At 33.4% G+C, this 17,782-nt stretch overlaps 2 protein-coding genes and 2 long non-coding RNA genes across 5 annotated transcripts; 2 read left to right on the plus strand and 2 right to left on the minus strand.

The window, feature by feature from the left end:
* Positions 1-340: 340 nt before the first annotated feature.
* Positions 341-1,066, plus strand: LOC141721257 (uncharacterized). Its single transcript, XR_012574680.1, has 3 exons — positions 341-482; positions 764-866; positions 1,007-1,066. It is a non-coding gene; the product is annotated as an uncharacterized LOC141721257 (long non-coding RNA).
* A 3,565-nt stretch (positions 1,067-4,631) lies between these two features.
* Positions 4,632-6,607, plus strand: LOC141716612 (uncharacterized). Of its 2 annotated transcripts, XR_012573276.1 has the most exons (4): positions 4,632-4,908; positions 5,287-5,345; positions 5,710-6,026; positions 6,391-6,607. It is a non-coding gene; the product is annotated as an uncharacterized LOC141716612 (long non-coding RNA). The 2 variants fall into 2 exon arrangements; XR_012573275.1 differs by lacking the exon at positions 6,391-6,607 and having other exon boundaries at positions 5,710-6,175.
* A 3,237-nt stretch (positions 6,608-9,844) lies between these two features.
* On the minus strand, positions 9,845-11,143 carry LOC141718218 (uncharacterized). The gene has a single exon (XM_074520599.1). It carries the CDS (start codon positions 11,141-11,143, stop codon positions 9,845-9,847), a length of 1,299 nt encoding a protein of 432 aa, XP_074376700.1.
* Positions 11,144-11,378: 235 nt separating this feature from the next.
* Positions 11,379-16,976, minus strand: LOC141717558 (uncharacterized). Its single transcript, XM_074519684.1, has 7 exons — positions 16,723-16,976; positions 16,506-16,630; positions 15,781-15,870; positions 14,271-14,323; positions 13,158-13,263; positions 12,569-12,692; positions 11,379-11,713 (listed from the first exon to the last, which is right to left on the minus strand). The coding sequence occupies exons 1-6, from the start codon at positions 16,934-16,936 to the stop codon at positions 12,579-12,581; spliced, it is 702 nt and encodes a 233-aa protein (XP_074375785.1). The 5' UTR covers positions 16,937-16,976; the 3' UTR covers positions 11,379-11,713; positions 12,569-12,578.
* Between the last annotated feature and the right edge of the window lie 806 nt (positions 16,977-17,782).

The raw sequence follows: 17,782 nt of genomic DNA on the forward strand, positions 1-17,782 counted from the left end.
ATACGATGGGCGTATCATCATCGTATGATACGATAGGCTTATCATCATCTAGCTGTAGATCATGTTCTTGCAATTATGATAATACTAATTCTACTAGTTTAGATGTAGGCAATGAGAATAATAACAACGACAACGCTAATACTAGGACATCATACGATACGATGGGCATATGCTCTAGATCATGTTCTTGCAATTATGATAATAATAACGACAAAAACAACTACGTTGCTGATACTAGTCCATCATCATATGATAGAATGGGCGGATCATCATCCTCATTATATATATCATCGAGCTCTACATCATGTTCTTGCAATTGCCAGAATAATAGCCCATTCATTCAGATAAATTTTGTCTTTCCACATTGGTTTCCATTATCTGCTTCTCCTATTGCGATTCTAGCTCATGTTTATAGCAACCTACACCCGCTTATGGACCAACTAATGATGTCTGTACGAGGTGGAAGTCTGATCCTCTTTCAGGTTTGATTCGAATTAATTTACTTGTCTGCAACTTAACTTTTTTATACTAGAATGTATAATGGGATTGCTGGCCCTGAGGATGACCTCAGGAGACATCCCGAGGACAACCTCAAGCCCAGTTTTCTCGCGAATAATATGCCTAGAGTTATATTACTAGGCTATAAGTTAGAGCCTAGTGATACCCCTCACCCTTTGGTTTACATATATAAAGTCTGCAGATTTCAGAAATATATGTATTGTTCATTGTTTCTTGTCTATTTATTTCTTCCAACTTCATCAAGATTGCAGTTTTAGACAAGAAACAAGTATTACGAAGGAAGCTTAACAGAATAGCTGAAAAAGCAGATACATCCACCTTAAATGGTCTAAACTACACATTGAAAGGTGCACACATTGAATATCCTTAACGATTGTTATGAAATCATGAATGTTTACTTCTCATGTTATCCTTTATGTTCCGATCCTTCTCATACACACAGCTAGTTTATCATATTTAAATTTGCAACCCTTTTATTATTTTGCAGGAGCGGTAAAAGCTATTCTTCAATGCAACAATTCCTATTTCCATTTTACCAAGATATATGTAAGTTAATTGTGTGCACGTGTATGAGAATTATGCTTCAGCTGTGCTTAAGTAGTCAAGTTGAGTATATGCTTGATCATCCGCAAGAATTATGTTATCATCTGAAATACGGGATAACCTTGTTCTATCTGTAAATCCCCACTCTGAAGCTTTACTTGAAACATTAATACTACTTATTCTGAAAAGTAGAATTGAAATTCCTTATGTCTTTAAAATATATTTCTTAAACTTAAATGGATTAGGCCTTAACTTGGGATGGTTGCAAATGAACCATGAATTTTGCTTTATAGTCAATAATACATGTTTCTGAAGTTGCAAGTTGTTGCAGGAAAGGTACGACTCCATGAAGAGCTTAAGCAAGAGGTTCGAAGAATGTTCAAGTCAAGAGCTTGAGAGACATGGAGAAGACGAAGATACATTGGTAAATGCAGACAATAATGTTAAATATGCAAAGAAATCTAGAAGGATTCAAAATGAGTATACTGTGGTTACCTTGTTGGTGCTTGCTACTGGTAAACACTCGATTCCATATATTACGGAAAAGGGAAGAAGGTATTATGTTTCCTCTGAAGTGTTGCAGACACTTCAATGTATCCCAAAGAAAGAAATACAGGTAACTGCCTAAACAGTTGACAGTTCCATAAATATTTCATTCTCAATTTCGTAATCATTGTCTTATTACTGAAAGTTTTCGTGTTCTTATGTACGTATTACAGTCTGTCAAAGTATTATGGTCGCCAAGAAAAGAAGGCGAGGTTCTGTTAGAAGATGAGTTGCTCATAGATTTTCCCAAGCTGATACCAACAGTGCTGAAATACAAATAGTAATGCTGATAGCATAATGCTAATACTGTCATTTGTTACTCTTTGTTAGATTTCTTTTCATACTATTCTTCGAATGTTGATAAAGCCAATTGTAATTAGAAACTGCAACTAGTTATTTATTGATATTTTTTATACTATGTAATCAATGGCTATACTGGTTTACAAGAACTGCAATTTAGTTGCATGATAAACAAAAAAGACCTTTACTTTCATATATAAGTTTTTGATCAAATTCTTATAAATTCAAATTAGTGGAATATAACATGTGCTCCATGGCTAAATTCTAATATAGAACTATTTAGAATGAAGTAAAAAGTTACTCCAAATGAACTAAGAGATTATCATAATAATATATCTCAAAGTTTTTCTATGTTCAAATTACACCAATCAATGAGTGTTTTCTACACCCCAAATTTTTTCCCCAAACGCTGATGTGTCACGTTATAGATAGCAACTTTCCTAATAACAATATGGAACCTCGCGTGCATAAATATGCGTCCACAAATCAAAACCCGCGTGTTCGCCACATAATTTGGTAAAATTTTTGGGGAACCTAGTACTACTCTATAAGGAATCCTCCTTTGGTGACCAACACACAGTCAATAGGTGTCTTCTTTTTTTAAAGAATCAACAGCTACTTGTATACCCCATCTGTTGCTATTTCTGAGGATGCCAGCAGGCCAGTAGGGGAGAAGCAGGAAAATAGAAGAAATTGATATTTTAACCTATAAAGCAGAAACAATGAGAAGACGAGTGAGTTTATATAGAATGCAACATCTAACATGGAAACAGTTGAATCGAAATTAACAATCTCTGTTCACAAAGTGAAGTTGCTATCTTGGAAACAACACTTGCATTTGGCTACATTATTTTACAGGCTATTGCAACCTCTAAATTTTTCAATAAAAACATAAAGGGTGTGAAAAGAAGTACAGGTGAGGTGACCAACCTGCAAAAAAAATAAGTTGATAGTGAGTATTTAGTCCCAAGGAACATACAAAAAGCGGTACTTAATAATACTAGATGATTAAAGAAACTATGTTTAGATTTGTATCAAGAAAATTTCTAAAACAACATATTAACCTAAATTTTAGGCCCGTATAATTGAATCATCGAAAAAATTCTTTATACACAATAATAAATCACACTAATAAAAAAAGAGAATTTACAAAAAATACTAACATTTATAAGTTTTTTTGCGATTTTACCATCTTCTGATTTTTTTGCAAAAATACAAAATAAACCAAAATCAACCAAATATGCAACTAGTTAAATAAATTTTTCTTGATTTATTTGAGTTATTGCAGAAACTCGTCAAAGTTTGTATTCAGTTGATTCCAATAGCCAAAAAACCGTATTTTTGTAAAAAAAATATTGAAAAATAGTATCTTTGCAAATTAAAAGATATTTTTTAATCTTGAGTATTTTTCGAAAAAACCCTAAAAAATTATAGTGTTCTTTAGAAACTCCAAACCTTATTAATAAAGGTTATTAAACCTCGCCAAACGGCCCCATTAAAAGTGTCGATCAAACCATATGGTAGAAAACCCTAAAAAGATTAAAAAGAAGAAAAGGCAGACATAAATCACTGATCATCCGGCCATGACAATTGTAATCAACTCCGCCGCAAGGGGAGGGTGATGTTTAAAAATACCCATTTTTTAGGTGCAATTGTTGAAAATACCAATTTTTAAAACACATGGTTGAAAATACCGTTTTGGTTATGCATTTTGTAATTGGGTAAGTATAATACGCATTTGAGAATTAAGTATCCAGGAAAATTACTAAAGATACGCATTTGTAGTTTGGGTATTACCAGTGAGATACGTATTTGCCAAATGCGTATATTAAAAAAAAATTGGATACCCATTTGACAAATGCGTATCTAGTACAAAACAGAATACCCAAATGGCAAATGCGTATCCAAAATGGTATTTTCAGCCATCCACTTCCACAATGGGTATTTTCGATCATTTGCACCAAAAAATTGTTATTTTTAACATTTTTTCCAACGAGGATGATTGGCGGTCCCAAGGTTTTAGCATTGCCCAGACAAGCAGTATCTATTCCCAATCAGTTTCAGTATCATAATCATCACAATAATTATAATATTAGGTTTGATTCAAACTACTTGTCTACAACCTCCTTTTACTGGTGTAGAACAAGAATCGGAAACAATGTGAATGTGAATGTTAGTGCAAGTATCTACCGTGTAGCTAATTATTTTTGGAGTTCTTGTTCGTTACTCCCTCCGTCTCATATTATGCATCTTGTTTTGACTATTATGTAGTCAAACTGAGTATACTTTGAACGACAGTTAAGACAAATTTATTTGTTATCTTAAAATATTTAAAAATACATTTTGAAGAGGATTAGATATATTTTCTAATTATATAAGTTTTGAATCATATTTAATCATAAATAAAGTGTAATTTACGGTCAAAATATAAAAAAAAGTTGATCATGGACTAGTCAAAACAAGACATATAATATAGAGAAAACTGGATCTGACCTCAGGTATCCCGAGATTATAACACTTTTCTATACAAATGTTGGATGACATTTTTGTAATAATTGAATTTCCCTCCATGTATTTACAAAAATAACCCCCACTTATATTGTATTTGTTTTAACCTCAGGATTGTTACCTGAGGGTGACTTCAGGGTCAGCAATCACCGTAATATATATGAGATGGGAGGGAGTACCATTATCTATAATTACCTTAGTTTCTAGAGTAGAACAATGGCTAGCTAGGTGGTGATTAACGGAAATCAGAATGCTTTTAAATACATTTGATTAACATATACAGAAATCAGACTACTTGATTTTTCTTTAGATATGTTATTTATCTAAATAGTCTGACTGTAAATAACTTCTTTTATGTTTGTTTCCTACCTTGCTTCATCAAGGTTGCAGTTTCAGTTTCAGACAAGGAACGAGCATTACGAAGGAAGCTTAACAAAATATCTGAAAATGCAAATACATCCACTTCAGATGGTCGTCACTACTTATTCAAAGGTGAAGAATAATTTAACATATATATTGACTGAAACTTGAAACTTGGATATAATGTATTGAAGAATATATGTTCATATCTAACCCGTCTTTGGTTGCTGCAACTTTGTGGAGTATATGCTTATCATGCACGAAGCTTGTGACTGTTCTGCTTGTTTAGCGATTCTTATGACTTATGAAATCCATGTTTAAATACTTTACATATTGCCATATAGTTCTGGTTATTCTCTTACACATATCTTGTTATCATTCTTATTGTTATAGATTGATATATGATACCTATGTCCAATCACTTCTCGTGTTCTTCTCTAAGTTTCGACAAATCTTGTACACAGCTTTTTTCTTATATTTAAATTTTCAACCATTTTTATTATTTTGCAGAGGTGATAAAAGCTCTTCTACAGTGTAACCAGTCCTCTATCCATTTTACCAAGCTAAGTGTAAGTTTATTGTGTGTGTGCTTCACTATTATTCCATTTAAATAGCCTATCCTGTAGAAATTCGAGAATCCCTGATTAATTCAGAGAGACATTAGAGAGCGTTTGGAAACTTGCATTTCATTTCAAATGAGGGATTTCAAATGACAGGATTTGAGTTGTCATTTCAAATTCTCGTGTTTATACTAATATTTGAATGTCCTGGATTTCAAATGAAATCCAAATCCAAATTCTCAAACAGCTTATTTGATAAAATCCAGAATTTCAAATGAAATCCAGTTTCCCAAACGAGCCATTATATAATTTGCACAGTATTTGATTAGTGATAGACAATAAGACATGTTTCTGAAGTCGCAAGTTGTTGCAGACAAATTATGGCTCCTGGAAGAGCTTAAGCAAGGAATACGAAGAGTTTCTAAATGGAGAGCTCGAGAGCCATGGTAAAGACGAGAATGTATTTGTTAATATAGACAACAATGTCGAATATAAAAACGAGGGCAGCAATGAAAGTGAGTATACTGTAGTTACATTGTTGGTTCTTGCTACCGGTAAATACTCGATTCCGAATTTCAAGGGAACGGGAGCAAGGTACGATGAAGCCTTAAAACAGTTGCAAGAAAGGGGAGATCAAGGAAGATGTTATAATTCCTTTGAAGTGTTGCCAACACTTGAACGTATCCCCAAGTATGAACTACAAGTGACTCCCTCCGTCGTCCAATATTACGTTTCCTATATTGATTTTTTATACTATTCATGCTAAGCGATTGATTACTAATTTACGTCTAATTTATAATATCAAACATAATCATGAGCGATTTTGATGAATTCGTATTTATGAGTACTTTAATACAATAAAGTTTTTATATTTAGTACTAATACGAATTTAAAGATATGAACAATCAAAAGTGTGCATCGACAAACATGGTTAATATAAATAGAAAACGTTTTTAGGGACGAAGAGAGTACTAAATTGAAGTACATTCCAGTACTAAATTTCTTTCTATTGCTGTCTTATTTTGATTAAGAGTTAATGTTTACATCTAAACAGTATGTCGGAGTTTTGTGGTCACCTCGAAAAGAAGATAAGGTTTTGTTAGAGGATGAGCTACTGAGAGATTTTCCGAGGCTGATACAAATTAAAGATGGCCTTATCTTTGGTAATGGGAAGGCATAACCTTGCTTTGACAAACTTACAAGTACAATTCTTCTGTTGTAAATAAGCAGGTTTCTTCTGTTTATAAGTACAATTCTTGTGTTGTACTCCCTCAGTCTCTTCCAATTATTTACATTTCTAAGCAAGTATCCGGCACATATTTTAAGGTGCATAAAAAATATAGTTATGTAACTTATTTTTACAATTTTATTTTCCTGAATAAAAATTGAATGTTTTAGTTTTTATTCAGAAAAAGAAAATTGTAAAAAAAAAATACAGAACTATATTTTATATGCACCTTAAAATGGGTGTCAGAAACTCTCTAAAAAATGTAAACAATTAAAAGGGACGGAGGGAGTATGATTTTTTTTAAAAATCTACCGGCTTCTAGTCCATGCAATTATATACTCCCTCTTGCAATTGTTTACATTTCAAAACTTTCCAAAAATAGTAAGGTTTTTATAATTTTTAAAATAACTACATCCACTACTTCTCTCCACTATACCCACTTTGTACATATAATATTAATCGGTCTCACTACTTTACTCACTTTTTTAACTTTCCTCCACTATTTTATCATTTTTCTTAAATTTCGCGCCCCACGCAAATGTAAACATTTGGGAGGGACGGAGGGAGTACTGTTTGACAACATCTCCGATGCAGGTGACTTGTTAGCTGTATTTTATATTAACTCCGCCTCTCTCATTTCTTTACAATTTTTTTCACATGCTTGACACGCATTTTAATGTAACTATAAAGTATATGTCCGTAATATATTTTTTAAATTTTTTTTTATAAAAATTTGAACATTATTTTTTTATTTAAAAGAAAAAATATTTTTAAAAAAATTATACAACTATATTTAATAAGAGCATTAAAGTGCGTGTCGAGCCCCCATTTCTCAATGTAAAGAATTGAGGGGTACATGCCAGGAACATACAACTATTCACTAAAAAATTATCACTCCAATCATTTAGCTATAATTATAACTATTATCACTCCAATGAAAATATTCTCTCTCTTCCTCTTTTCTTCTCTCTCCAAGAACAAATATATGCTTTCATCTCCCATTTTATTTTCATAAAAATAATAAAATATTGTTTTTAAGTATAACTAACTATTATAACTAACACGGTTGAAGTACAACACCTTATAGATTCGACAAATTTTAGCTAACCATTAATTAATATTATTTTAGCTAACCATTCTCATGCTTAATTTTTAGTACATTGCAGACTTATTGAACTATAATTATAAGTTCGAGTGTTGAGTGTACAGCCATTCGAGTGTTGAGTGTACTGCCGTGTACCAAATGAAGAGTTCGGGTAACATACCTCAAGAATAGTTTGAAGATGTGTACCCCATTGGATTCTACTGGTTTTCCCATATTATGTAAAATAGGTTGCAGATGTAAATTCCTGATGCAGGTAAATCCTTTATCAGTTGTCATTAAAGTACAGTCCTTTGAAGTGTTGCGAACAATTGAAGAACTACATGTAAAAATTACTAAATTAAAGTACAGTCCACTAAATTTCTTTCCATTGCTGTCTTATTATTATTAAGAGTTCTTTTTTACATCCAAACAGTGTGTCGGAGTTTTGTGGTCACCTCGAAAAAAAGATAGGGTTTTGTTAAACTCGATAAACTCGATAAAAGAAGATAAGTTTTTCTATATACAAATTATTACCAATAAATCAGTGTTTTCTACATTTTCCTCCTATTTAGAGCATATGCACCGTATGACTAAAATAGTTAATTCAGTGGCTGAATTGAAGGACCGAGGCCAAATGTCTTTGCAGCGCTTAAAGATTGAGGCCATCAATTATTGATACTCCATCACTTCAGTAATAGGTCCATTGATATTTAATGGACTTGGCAACCGACAGCAATCTGATGGGCCCCATCTTTTTTCTTCTTTACTACATTACAACGGCAGTATTTAGATAATGTACATGTAAGTAACGGAAATAATTATCAACGGTCATATTTTTCTTTATAAATATGGAGTGTTTTGTATTCATTTTTCACAAAAAAAAATTATAACATCCGTTTCTTAACATCTCAAACTCATTTGTACTTTCAGATTTTTATATATATTAAATATATAATGGGTTCTAATTGGCTCCCCTCAGAAGAATTGCAATTATGTGTTTCTTGGGTTCGACAATCTATTGATCCGATCACCGGTCGATATTCAAATAAGAATAATTTATGGGGGCGAATTCATGAGGATTATGCAAAAAATTGGTGTGGCACTCCCGAGAATCCTCACGTCGAACCTCGTTCAAAAGTTGCTCTTGATTCACACTGGACACCATTGAAGAGAGCACTAAAAAAATGGCACTGTGCCAAGAATCAAACTAGTAGACATAATGCAAGCGGAACCAATTTGGTGGATGAGATAAGATTTTTTTATTTTTTCATTTTGATATGTTATATATTATTCGTATGATAACTTTATATGCATAATTTGTCATTTTATTTAGATAACTCAAGCTCAAGGATTATATTTCAAGGACATGAATAAAACATTTGACAAATGGGATTGTTACGAAACAGTTGCAGCACATCCTCAATTTGTAGACGTTCCCACCACTTCTCCTCCGTTTCAACGAAACTTTCCAACACAACTGGAATCACCAATTAATTTGAATAGTGATGATTTCGTTGATGAAGAAGGTTTCACGACTCCAAAGTCTAATTGAGAAACTGAAGGTCCTTCTAGTCCGGTTAGACCCATGGGCGTGAAGGCGTCAAAGCAAGCCAAAAAGAAAGAAAAATAAGGTATGACAAAAAAAGATGAGATGTCTATAGCTATTTTCAATAATATGCAATGTAACCAAAAACAGCTTGTGGAGGCCAACATCAAAAGAGACGAGGAAACCCTTCAAATGTCGAGGGAGATATTAGAACTTGAAAAACGAAAGAAAGCGTGACAGGCAAGACTTGATGCTCTAGAAGAACGAAAAGAAGCAAGATTGGAAAAAGGAATTGCTATTGAAGAATTAAGGGAGCAAACAAAGATCATGACAATGGATACTAGCCAAATGACTCCGAATACGAAGAAGTGGTTTAAAAGAAAGAAAGCTGAGATCATGGAACAAGTGAATGAGACTACTAGTGATGGTGCTTACGTTCCTCACTTTGACGATGAGTATTATGATTAGATTTATCTATGTTTTTCATTCAACTATGTACTTTGTTTTTTCATCCAACTATGTATTATGCTTTTTAATTTAATTATGATCAATGCTTTTTAATTCAATAAAAGAAATTTATTCAAATTGTGGTTCTTGCTTTCAAATTATCAAGTGGTACATTGGAAAAGATTATAATTTGACATCCATAACTATTCATTGGCTTCCAGTGCCCAATTGTGCTCTACCAAATCATTTTGGAGCATTGTATGGACATAAGCCGATTCCAAGTTTTCAATACGATCCCAAAATGCTTGTTGATTTCTTCCATCTCTTTGTACTGGTGCAAAAGGAATTCTAACTCCATTACAATCTACCGGCCCGTCATAAACCCGTGATGCTAATGGATTCATTAGATCTTTTTCTACTGACTCCACAAATTCATCTTCAACAAATTCATCCTCAACTATCATGTTATGCAATATGATGCAAGTCATCATGATACTTCTAAGTGTGGAACGCTTATGCATCCGAGCACCGTGACGAAGAATTGCCCATCGAGATTGCAAGATACCAAAACACCTCTCTACATCTTTGCGATATGATTCCTGTTTCTTAGCAAATAATTTATGTGTTTGAGTGGCAGGATTTGATATGGTTTTTACAAATGTTGAATACCTAGGATAAATCCCATCAGCAAGATAATAAGCATCATTGTATCTTTTGCCAAATACGGGAGATTGACCTAGAACGTTAATATCATTTTGAGCTCCAGGTTCACCGAAAAAAGTGTGCCACACCCAAGTGTCATAGGAAGCAACGGCCTCTAGAATGATAGTCGGACGTCCTTTTCGACCACTATAAGCTCCACCCCACCCACTTGGACAGTTCTTCCATTCCCAGTGCATACAATCGATATTCTCAATCATCCCTGGAAATCCTCTTTGTTCGCCTCTTGCTAGAAGCCTTCTTAAATCTGCAAGTGTTGGAGCACGAAGGTACTCTTTACCAAAGAGTCCTTCCACTTGCTCACAAAATTTTTTCATGCACTCAAGTGTAGTTGATTCTCGCATTCTACATATTTCGGCACATTGATCAGCTGCTGCACCGTAAGCTAGCATTCGTAATGCAGCAGTCATTTTTTGTTGGGGCAGCAACCCCAATAATCCAACCGCATCTGCTTTTTGATGCCAATAGGAATCTTGAGTGCAAAGAGCTGTCTTGATGCGATTGAAAATATGAGGGCGCATTCTATACCTTCGATGGAAGTCGTCTTCACTGAATATTGGACGATCAACGAAGTAATCTTCCATGAGATTTTTTCCCCTCGATAGCCTTTGTCTTTGATGATTGGGAGATTTGCCACGCCGTGAGCCGCGTCCTTGTGGTTCATCTGAAGTGTCGATGAAGTCCATCACTATTGCCGCTTCGGTGACCATGGTATTCATGATTTCAGACTCTTCTTGACTGTGTTGTTGCCTCTGCTTCAACAATCTTTTCAATGCATTCATTTTGACAACAAATTATAATAATATAGAGATACTATACTCAGAAGATCATGGTATTATTTATGGACAATTTTTCTATCTACAAATTTAGATCAAGACACGTGTCATTACGTGATTCAACGAAAATCTTATCAAAAATTTAAATTTATCCACAACCTTATCAAAAATCTAAAATTAGATAACAAACTATTATTGGATATTATTTGTGGGGCCATTAAATAATGGAGATGGACTTAAATTTATGATAAAAATTTAAATTATTTATTTGATGAATAGTAATCGATGAATTGATGGAGTTTCATGGGTGCATAAATATCAACAAAAATAGTTGATTCACCGTGAATAGTAATCAACTCCATCAATTGAATCCATGAATTGATGAATCAATGGACTTTGTGGGTGCATATGCTCAAGTGAATCCTCCTTGCGTGGCCAACACAATCAATAGATGCCTTATCTTTTTAAAGAAGCAACAGCTACTTCATACTTTTGTATACCCCATCTGTTTTTCGGTTGGATGCCAGCAGGCTGGGAGGGGAGAAGCAAGAAAATAGAAGAAATTGGTATGTTAACCTACATAGCAGAAACAATGAGTGAGTTTATATAGAATGCAATATCTAACATCGAAATACTTGAATCGAAATTAACAATCTTTGTTCACAGAGTGAAGTTACTACCTTAGAAACAACAATTGCAATTTGCAAGTGCCTACATTATTTTACATGCTATTGTAACCTCAAAATTATCAATAAAAACATATTTAAACCCTCTCTTTAGTCTTTAGGGAAAGGGTGTGAAAAGAAATACAATCCAGTATAAAAGACTCGCGAAACTTCTAAGATTCAGTTTTGCAGATAATGTGTTTTGAGCTTTGTGTCGTGGCAAAGTGATCATTGTTAGATTTTAATAACAGGAAGGTAACTTTGCACTGTGAGAGAATGGAAAGATGTGGGGTAAAGAACCCAAGATGGAATACGGAAGACGGAAGAACAGAGAATAAACCAGAGGTTACTACAGCTTTGGAAGATTAAGGAGAGAAATTGTCTGAACCGGAGGTTTTTTACAGCTTTGGAAGATAAAGAAGAGCAATCTTCCGAAACAAGTGTTAATATAGGGGTTCAACTAGAAAGTTATGGAAGGCTGTGTTCCAAGACAAATGTATGTAATTGAAGACTTCCCCTCCAAGTAATAAAGTGTGTTTTATCATGTAGACTCTCGAATCCCAGTGGAAGCTCATAGATTGGATATAGGAGTACATATCTCTTATAAATACAAGTTCTAAAAGAGAAATGATAAGTTTTAAAACCACGAGTATTATTTAAAATTAGTTTTGAAGTATTCAAAGCACTGCCACTCCCTTTCCGTTAGCTTTATACACCCTCACAAGGGACCTAATAGGGTCAAATATAAAAAAGAAAATATGAGCACCTGACACAATTCACTTGCCATTTGCGTCTGTCAAGATCAATTTGGTAGGACCATCGGCTGAGAAGCCTAACTTTAGCATGATCTCATCCAGACGCTTTGTGTTTGTCAAGTACAGGTGACCAACCTGCAAAAAAAATTAATTGATAATGAGTATTGAGTCCCAAGAAACATACAAAAAGCGGTAGTTAATAATACTTGATGATTAAAGAAACGATGTTTAGATTCCAGTTATTTGTGAATATCGAATTACCTATAAGCAACTTCAATAATTAATGTACTTCATTACAATCTGAACAAATATTACACAACAGAATCTAACTTTAGAATCTAGCTCAACTATTGCAGTTTTTATCTCTTTATGGTTAGATTATAATGCGGGCTCAGTTGAAATTTGCATTTATAGACCATGCATTTATACATATACTAAACAAGTTTTGAGCTAGCTAAATGTACGTACTATTCATTACCGTGGTTTTTCACTGCTGTAAAGTAATATCTCGAGTTTTGTGAAAAATTACAAAGACGCTCATGTTAGCTCCTTTTCAACTTCAAATTTTGTAGGGAAAAAAGTAGATTAAAAGTAACTAACAAGTGCTTCAAGTGAAGACGCTCTGTTGTAGACAGCCACACCAGCACGTTTCTTTGTCCTTGTTTTGGAGGCTGAGCTGATATTTTTTCCCCATCGAATAATATCCCTGCAGTAGATGCTTATCAGATGCTATTTATAAATATGCAACTCTATATTTTATGAAAGTGCAGAATACTTGTACTAAAGCATCCTTTCTGAAATCTCTCTGTAGGGCGCATCTACTGTCTTAACTCCTAACTATCATCCAAAAAAATGCCTTTGGCCCACATTAGTGCAATTACCACATTTAACAGCATTGACAAGATTTTAGCATCTTCCTTTTTTGATTTCCCTAGTTCTATAATTGACGCATCAATAAGCTATTCATCTAATCACCGTATTACTCATCTACCATGAACCCAAAACAACTTGCTTTGTTGACTCTAATGTTCTTGAAATAAGTGTGAGCTTAAACTGCTCTTGGGAACAGCTTGCTTGTAGGAAAAACTTATACTTTTTTTAAACTTGTTCCCATTTTTATTAACATCGTATAATGACCACAAGACGTAGCTAAAAAACATAAAACAAGCCAGAAACTTCACAGGTTCTATTTTTAGCATCTTCCTTTTTTGATTTCCCTAGTTCTATAATTGACGCATCAATAAGCTATTCATCTAATCACCGTATTACTCATCTACCATGAAACCAAAACAACTTGCTTTGTTGACTCTAATGTTCTTGAAATAAGTGTGAGCTTAAACTGCTCTTGGGAACAGCTTGCTTGTAGGAAAAACTTATACTTTTTTTAAACTTGTTCCCATTTTTATTAACATCGTATAATGACCACAAGACGTAGCTAAAAAACATAAAACAAGCCAGAAACTTCACAGGTTCTATTTTTATGATCACATACGATTTTGTCTCATCGTAAATTATTATGTTAAGGGAAAATCAAGAATATCATAAACAAGTCCGAAACTTTACAGGTTCTGTTTCTATGTCTATGATCACATAAAATTTTGTCTCAACGTATATTACTATCTTAAGAGAAAAATCAAGAACATTTGTTCTACAAAATATCAACTGTTATTTACCGACTGATTAGACTTTTAAGAGAAAGAATTACAAAATAACCTTTCTTCTTTGGATAGAACTTTTTCGTTTATAAGCCTTTGTAGCATTGCATCCTGCAAATACATTAGCACAAAGTCTACTTATTATTTTTCTAGATTAGTTTGACATGATACATAATAAAGAAACAAAATGTATTCTTCAGGCAGCTAACAAGTACCAAGTCTTGAACTCCCAGTAACAGTATAATATAGTTGCCGGGTAAAACTGCTTTATTTTGAAAAAGAATTCTATATATGATATGCCCCATGCAGTAACCGAGCTCAATAGTACACAAGTCACAACATATGACTATAGCATGTCAGTGTAACATTTTCTTCTTTTTACGACAGGTAAAGTTGACGCTGATTACGGAAGTTTGGAAAAGATAACCTCATCCTTTTTAAAGGACACAATTAATCACTCTCAAAAATAGACTTGACATATAATAAGTAGTAACTTCTATACATACCTATTCCTAATATTTTTTTGATTAACTACAGAAGTAGGGTCTTTGAACAATACTTGGTATCTTTAGTACATTAGCTAAAACTTATTTAGTTTTATTTAATCCTAGTTTAGTAGAAGATTGTCAGGAATTAGTAAGTTCCTGACCTAATTTATTACTATTTTTGGTGTTTTCTATGTTTATAAGCACTGTAACAGCAAGAGATCGAGATATTAAACAGAAATGAGGGAGAATTAAAGATAGAACAGAGATCAGAAGAGAGAGAGAGAGAGATTGGTGGCAAATGCCTTTTCCATATATTCAACATAACAGAAACAATACAGAAATCTGGTTTATACAGTCACCAGTAAACCCAACATAGTAAAGACCAATCTACCCTTACTGGAATTATACCAATACACTTCTGCACAGAATTACTACTACTACAATCAATATACTAAGCCAATCCTGACAAGATGTACTTTACCAAGGCTAAGTAGACCAACCATTTATTCTTCGATGAGAATTTCTTTTACGTATTTCTCATGGAAATCTATCATTATCAATTCTTCTCTTTTTTTGCTAAATTTATTAACATCTTGCCTACTGGAATTGTTATATTGTGGACTTGTTTACAATGTAAAAGAGGATTGACTTTTTTTAATTAACTCAATTATCAAATTACTTGATATGACATTAATTAGTGGTCCACAATACTATGGAAGTCACAGTCTCATCCCATTAGCTAGTTAAAGAATAGGTTTATAACTCACTTACCTACCCAATTACGGAGTATTCAGTAATAGAGAGGTTATGGAGCTGAGTTCTAAACACTAATAATCATAAGGTTTAAGGTGTTGGATTTTAAAAACTTATAGTTTTATATCGAAAAATATACCTATCTAGCTATCTGGAGATAAATATCAAATAGATTCATAAATTTAAAGCTCCAAACTTTTAACAATCAGCGTATCATAAACATTGAGATAAGCTTAATCTTTAAATTCAGTGCAACGATGTTGAATATCAAGGGTTAACTAAACATCAGCAGTTCAGCATTACTTGAGATGAAATAGTAAACCACACCTGAGCCTCACAACGTACAACTGCCATCACATGATCGTTGTATTCCTCAATATTTAGTGGAGGAAACAAAAAGTGTCTCCGAGCATATAGCTGCACATAATTTTCATAAAAAATTAAGAAATCTCGTAGTTAAAACGGATGTTTTATAGCCGAATAATAGTAAATTACACATGCGCATAAATGGTAAAATTTACGATGCTTCCCCTATAATTACTACTTGTTTTATAATTTTGTGACAGGATAAGTGATAGAGAGATAATTGACCGATATAATGTCTCTTACCAAAAGACCGTTTTTTCTTTACTGTTGTACACATGATAGAGTGCATACGAAAACAGGGTATCATGAAACAGAGGCTAATCATGCAGAATTGTCAATCTAAATTAAACAACTGATGTGTCCAAATCACTTTCATTTTTTCCTTCCAACTATTCTAATGAAGCCTGTGTTCCAGTACCCCAAACCACGAATGTTGATAAAATAAAGTCTCTGTTTCAGTATGCACTCTACTAACAGCCCAAGGTTCGCACTTCGCATTTTAACTCCCTAACCAACGGCCCAATTTGTGCTAATTATTCAGAAACAACACAATTATTGCTCAAAACGTCCCAAGAAAACTTTAAAATTACCTCGAACCCACTTTCATTTACGCAAAGCCTAACCACTTCTTCTTACATTCATACAAAGAACCAATTCAAAACAATGTGCATTAAACAAAATCAAACCTCATAAATGCAGTCACCAATAAACGCTAACGAAGCAGCATTGTAGACAGACCGCGGCTTGTCCACTTTAGGTGGACTCGGTAACCAAGCATCATACCCCATAAAAGTAGTGTCACTCACTTCCACTGTCACAAAAAACAACACCATTATTGCTCAAAACAAACAAATTAAATCATGCACACAAAGTGTTCGGCGATATGTCTGAAAGAAAAATAACCTTGTTTGGAGTCCTGTTTGGTACGTCTGAGGAGGTCTTGTACGGATAAGGTGGGTGAGTGTGTTATAGTGGCGGTGGGTGGTGAAGGAGTGACTGTGAGTTTGGGATTTTTGGGGGTGGTTCGATGTGGTGTGTAAGGGATTCTTTGGTGTGTGTCTAGTGAAGCTCGGACAGTGAGTGAGAGTATCGGCAACTGGATACTTGCAAATGTCATTGTTCTTTTTCAAACTATGTTAAACGGCTCCGCACGGCCTTCTATTTATAATTATAAGCGCCGCTTTAACGATAAAAAACGAGTTTTCTAGTGTGTGCGCAGGGCGCGTGCGTGCTAAGAATTCAAAATTCTATTGATGGAAAACTTATTTTTTATCACGGAAATATTTGACGATTTATCGATCAGACATTCTTAACGTGCGTTCTTAACTTCTTGGGCACATATTAAAAATATCTTACAAAAAAATATATAAGTTGTCATTAGTTTTAATAAAAAATATATTATAATAGCATTATTTAGAATATCACGTAATTTTTTACTTCATTAGTTTTATGAAGAATGGGAACAAGTTCATATTAAAACATTTTTTGTCAGCAAACTTTTCGAAGAGCCTAACCTGATTACCATGATTTCATTATTGAAAAGAGCAAGTAGTTATTCATAATATGCATTTTAATCCGTATTCTAAGACTCGAATCAGAATTAGTTGGTAAAGATATCTTGATTAATTATAATTAATCGAATAATTGATAATTAATTGTAATGATCAATCAAATTACTAATCGGGTGTATTTTAAAAAGTATTATATTATAATATTAAATTATTAATTTTATAAGAGAGATTTTTCTCGAGGGTTGTATAGTTGAAGAAAAATACAGAGTGATTAATTTTTAAAATTTATTAAAAATAATGTATATTTATATTTTATAACGAAAGAATTGAATTTTCATCATATTTTTTTGTAAGACAGGGGCTTTATCAAGGACGAACCAACTTTTATCTGTTTTTATCCCCGACTATTTAAAATCCGGGAATTTTTTTTCTAAATTTTTCGGATTTCAGGC

Source organism: Apium graveolens, chromosome 4 (genome assembly GCF_009905375.1).
Source record: "Apium graveolens cultivar Ventura chromosome 4, ASM990537v1, whole genome shotgun sequence".
NCBI lineage: Eukaryota > Viridiplantae > Streptophyta > Magnoliopsida > Apiales > Apiaceae > Apium > Apium graveolens.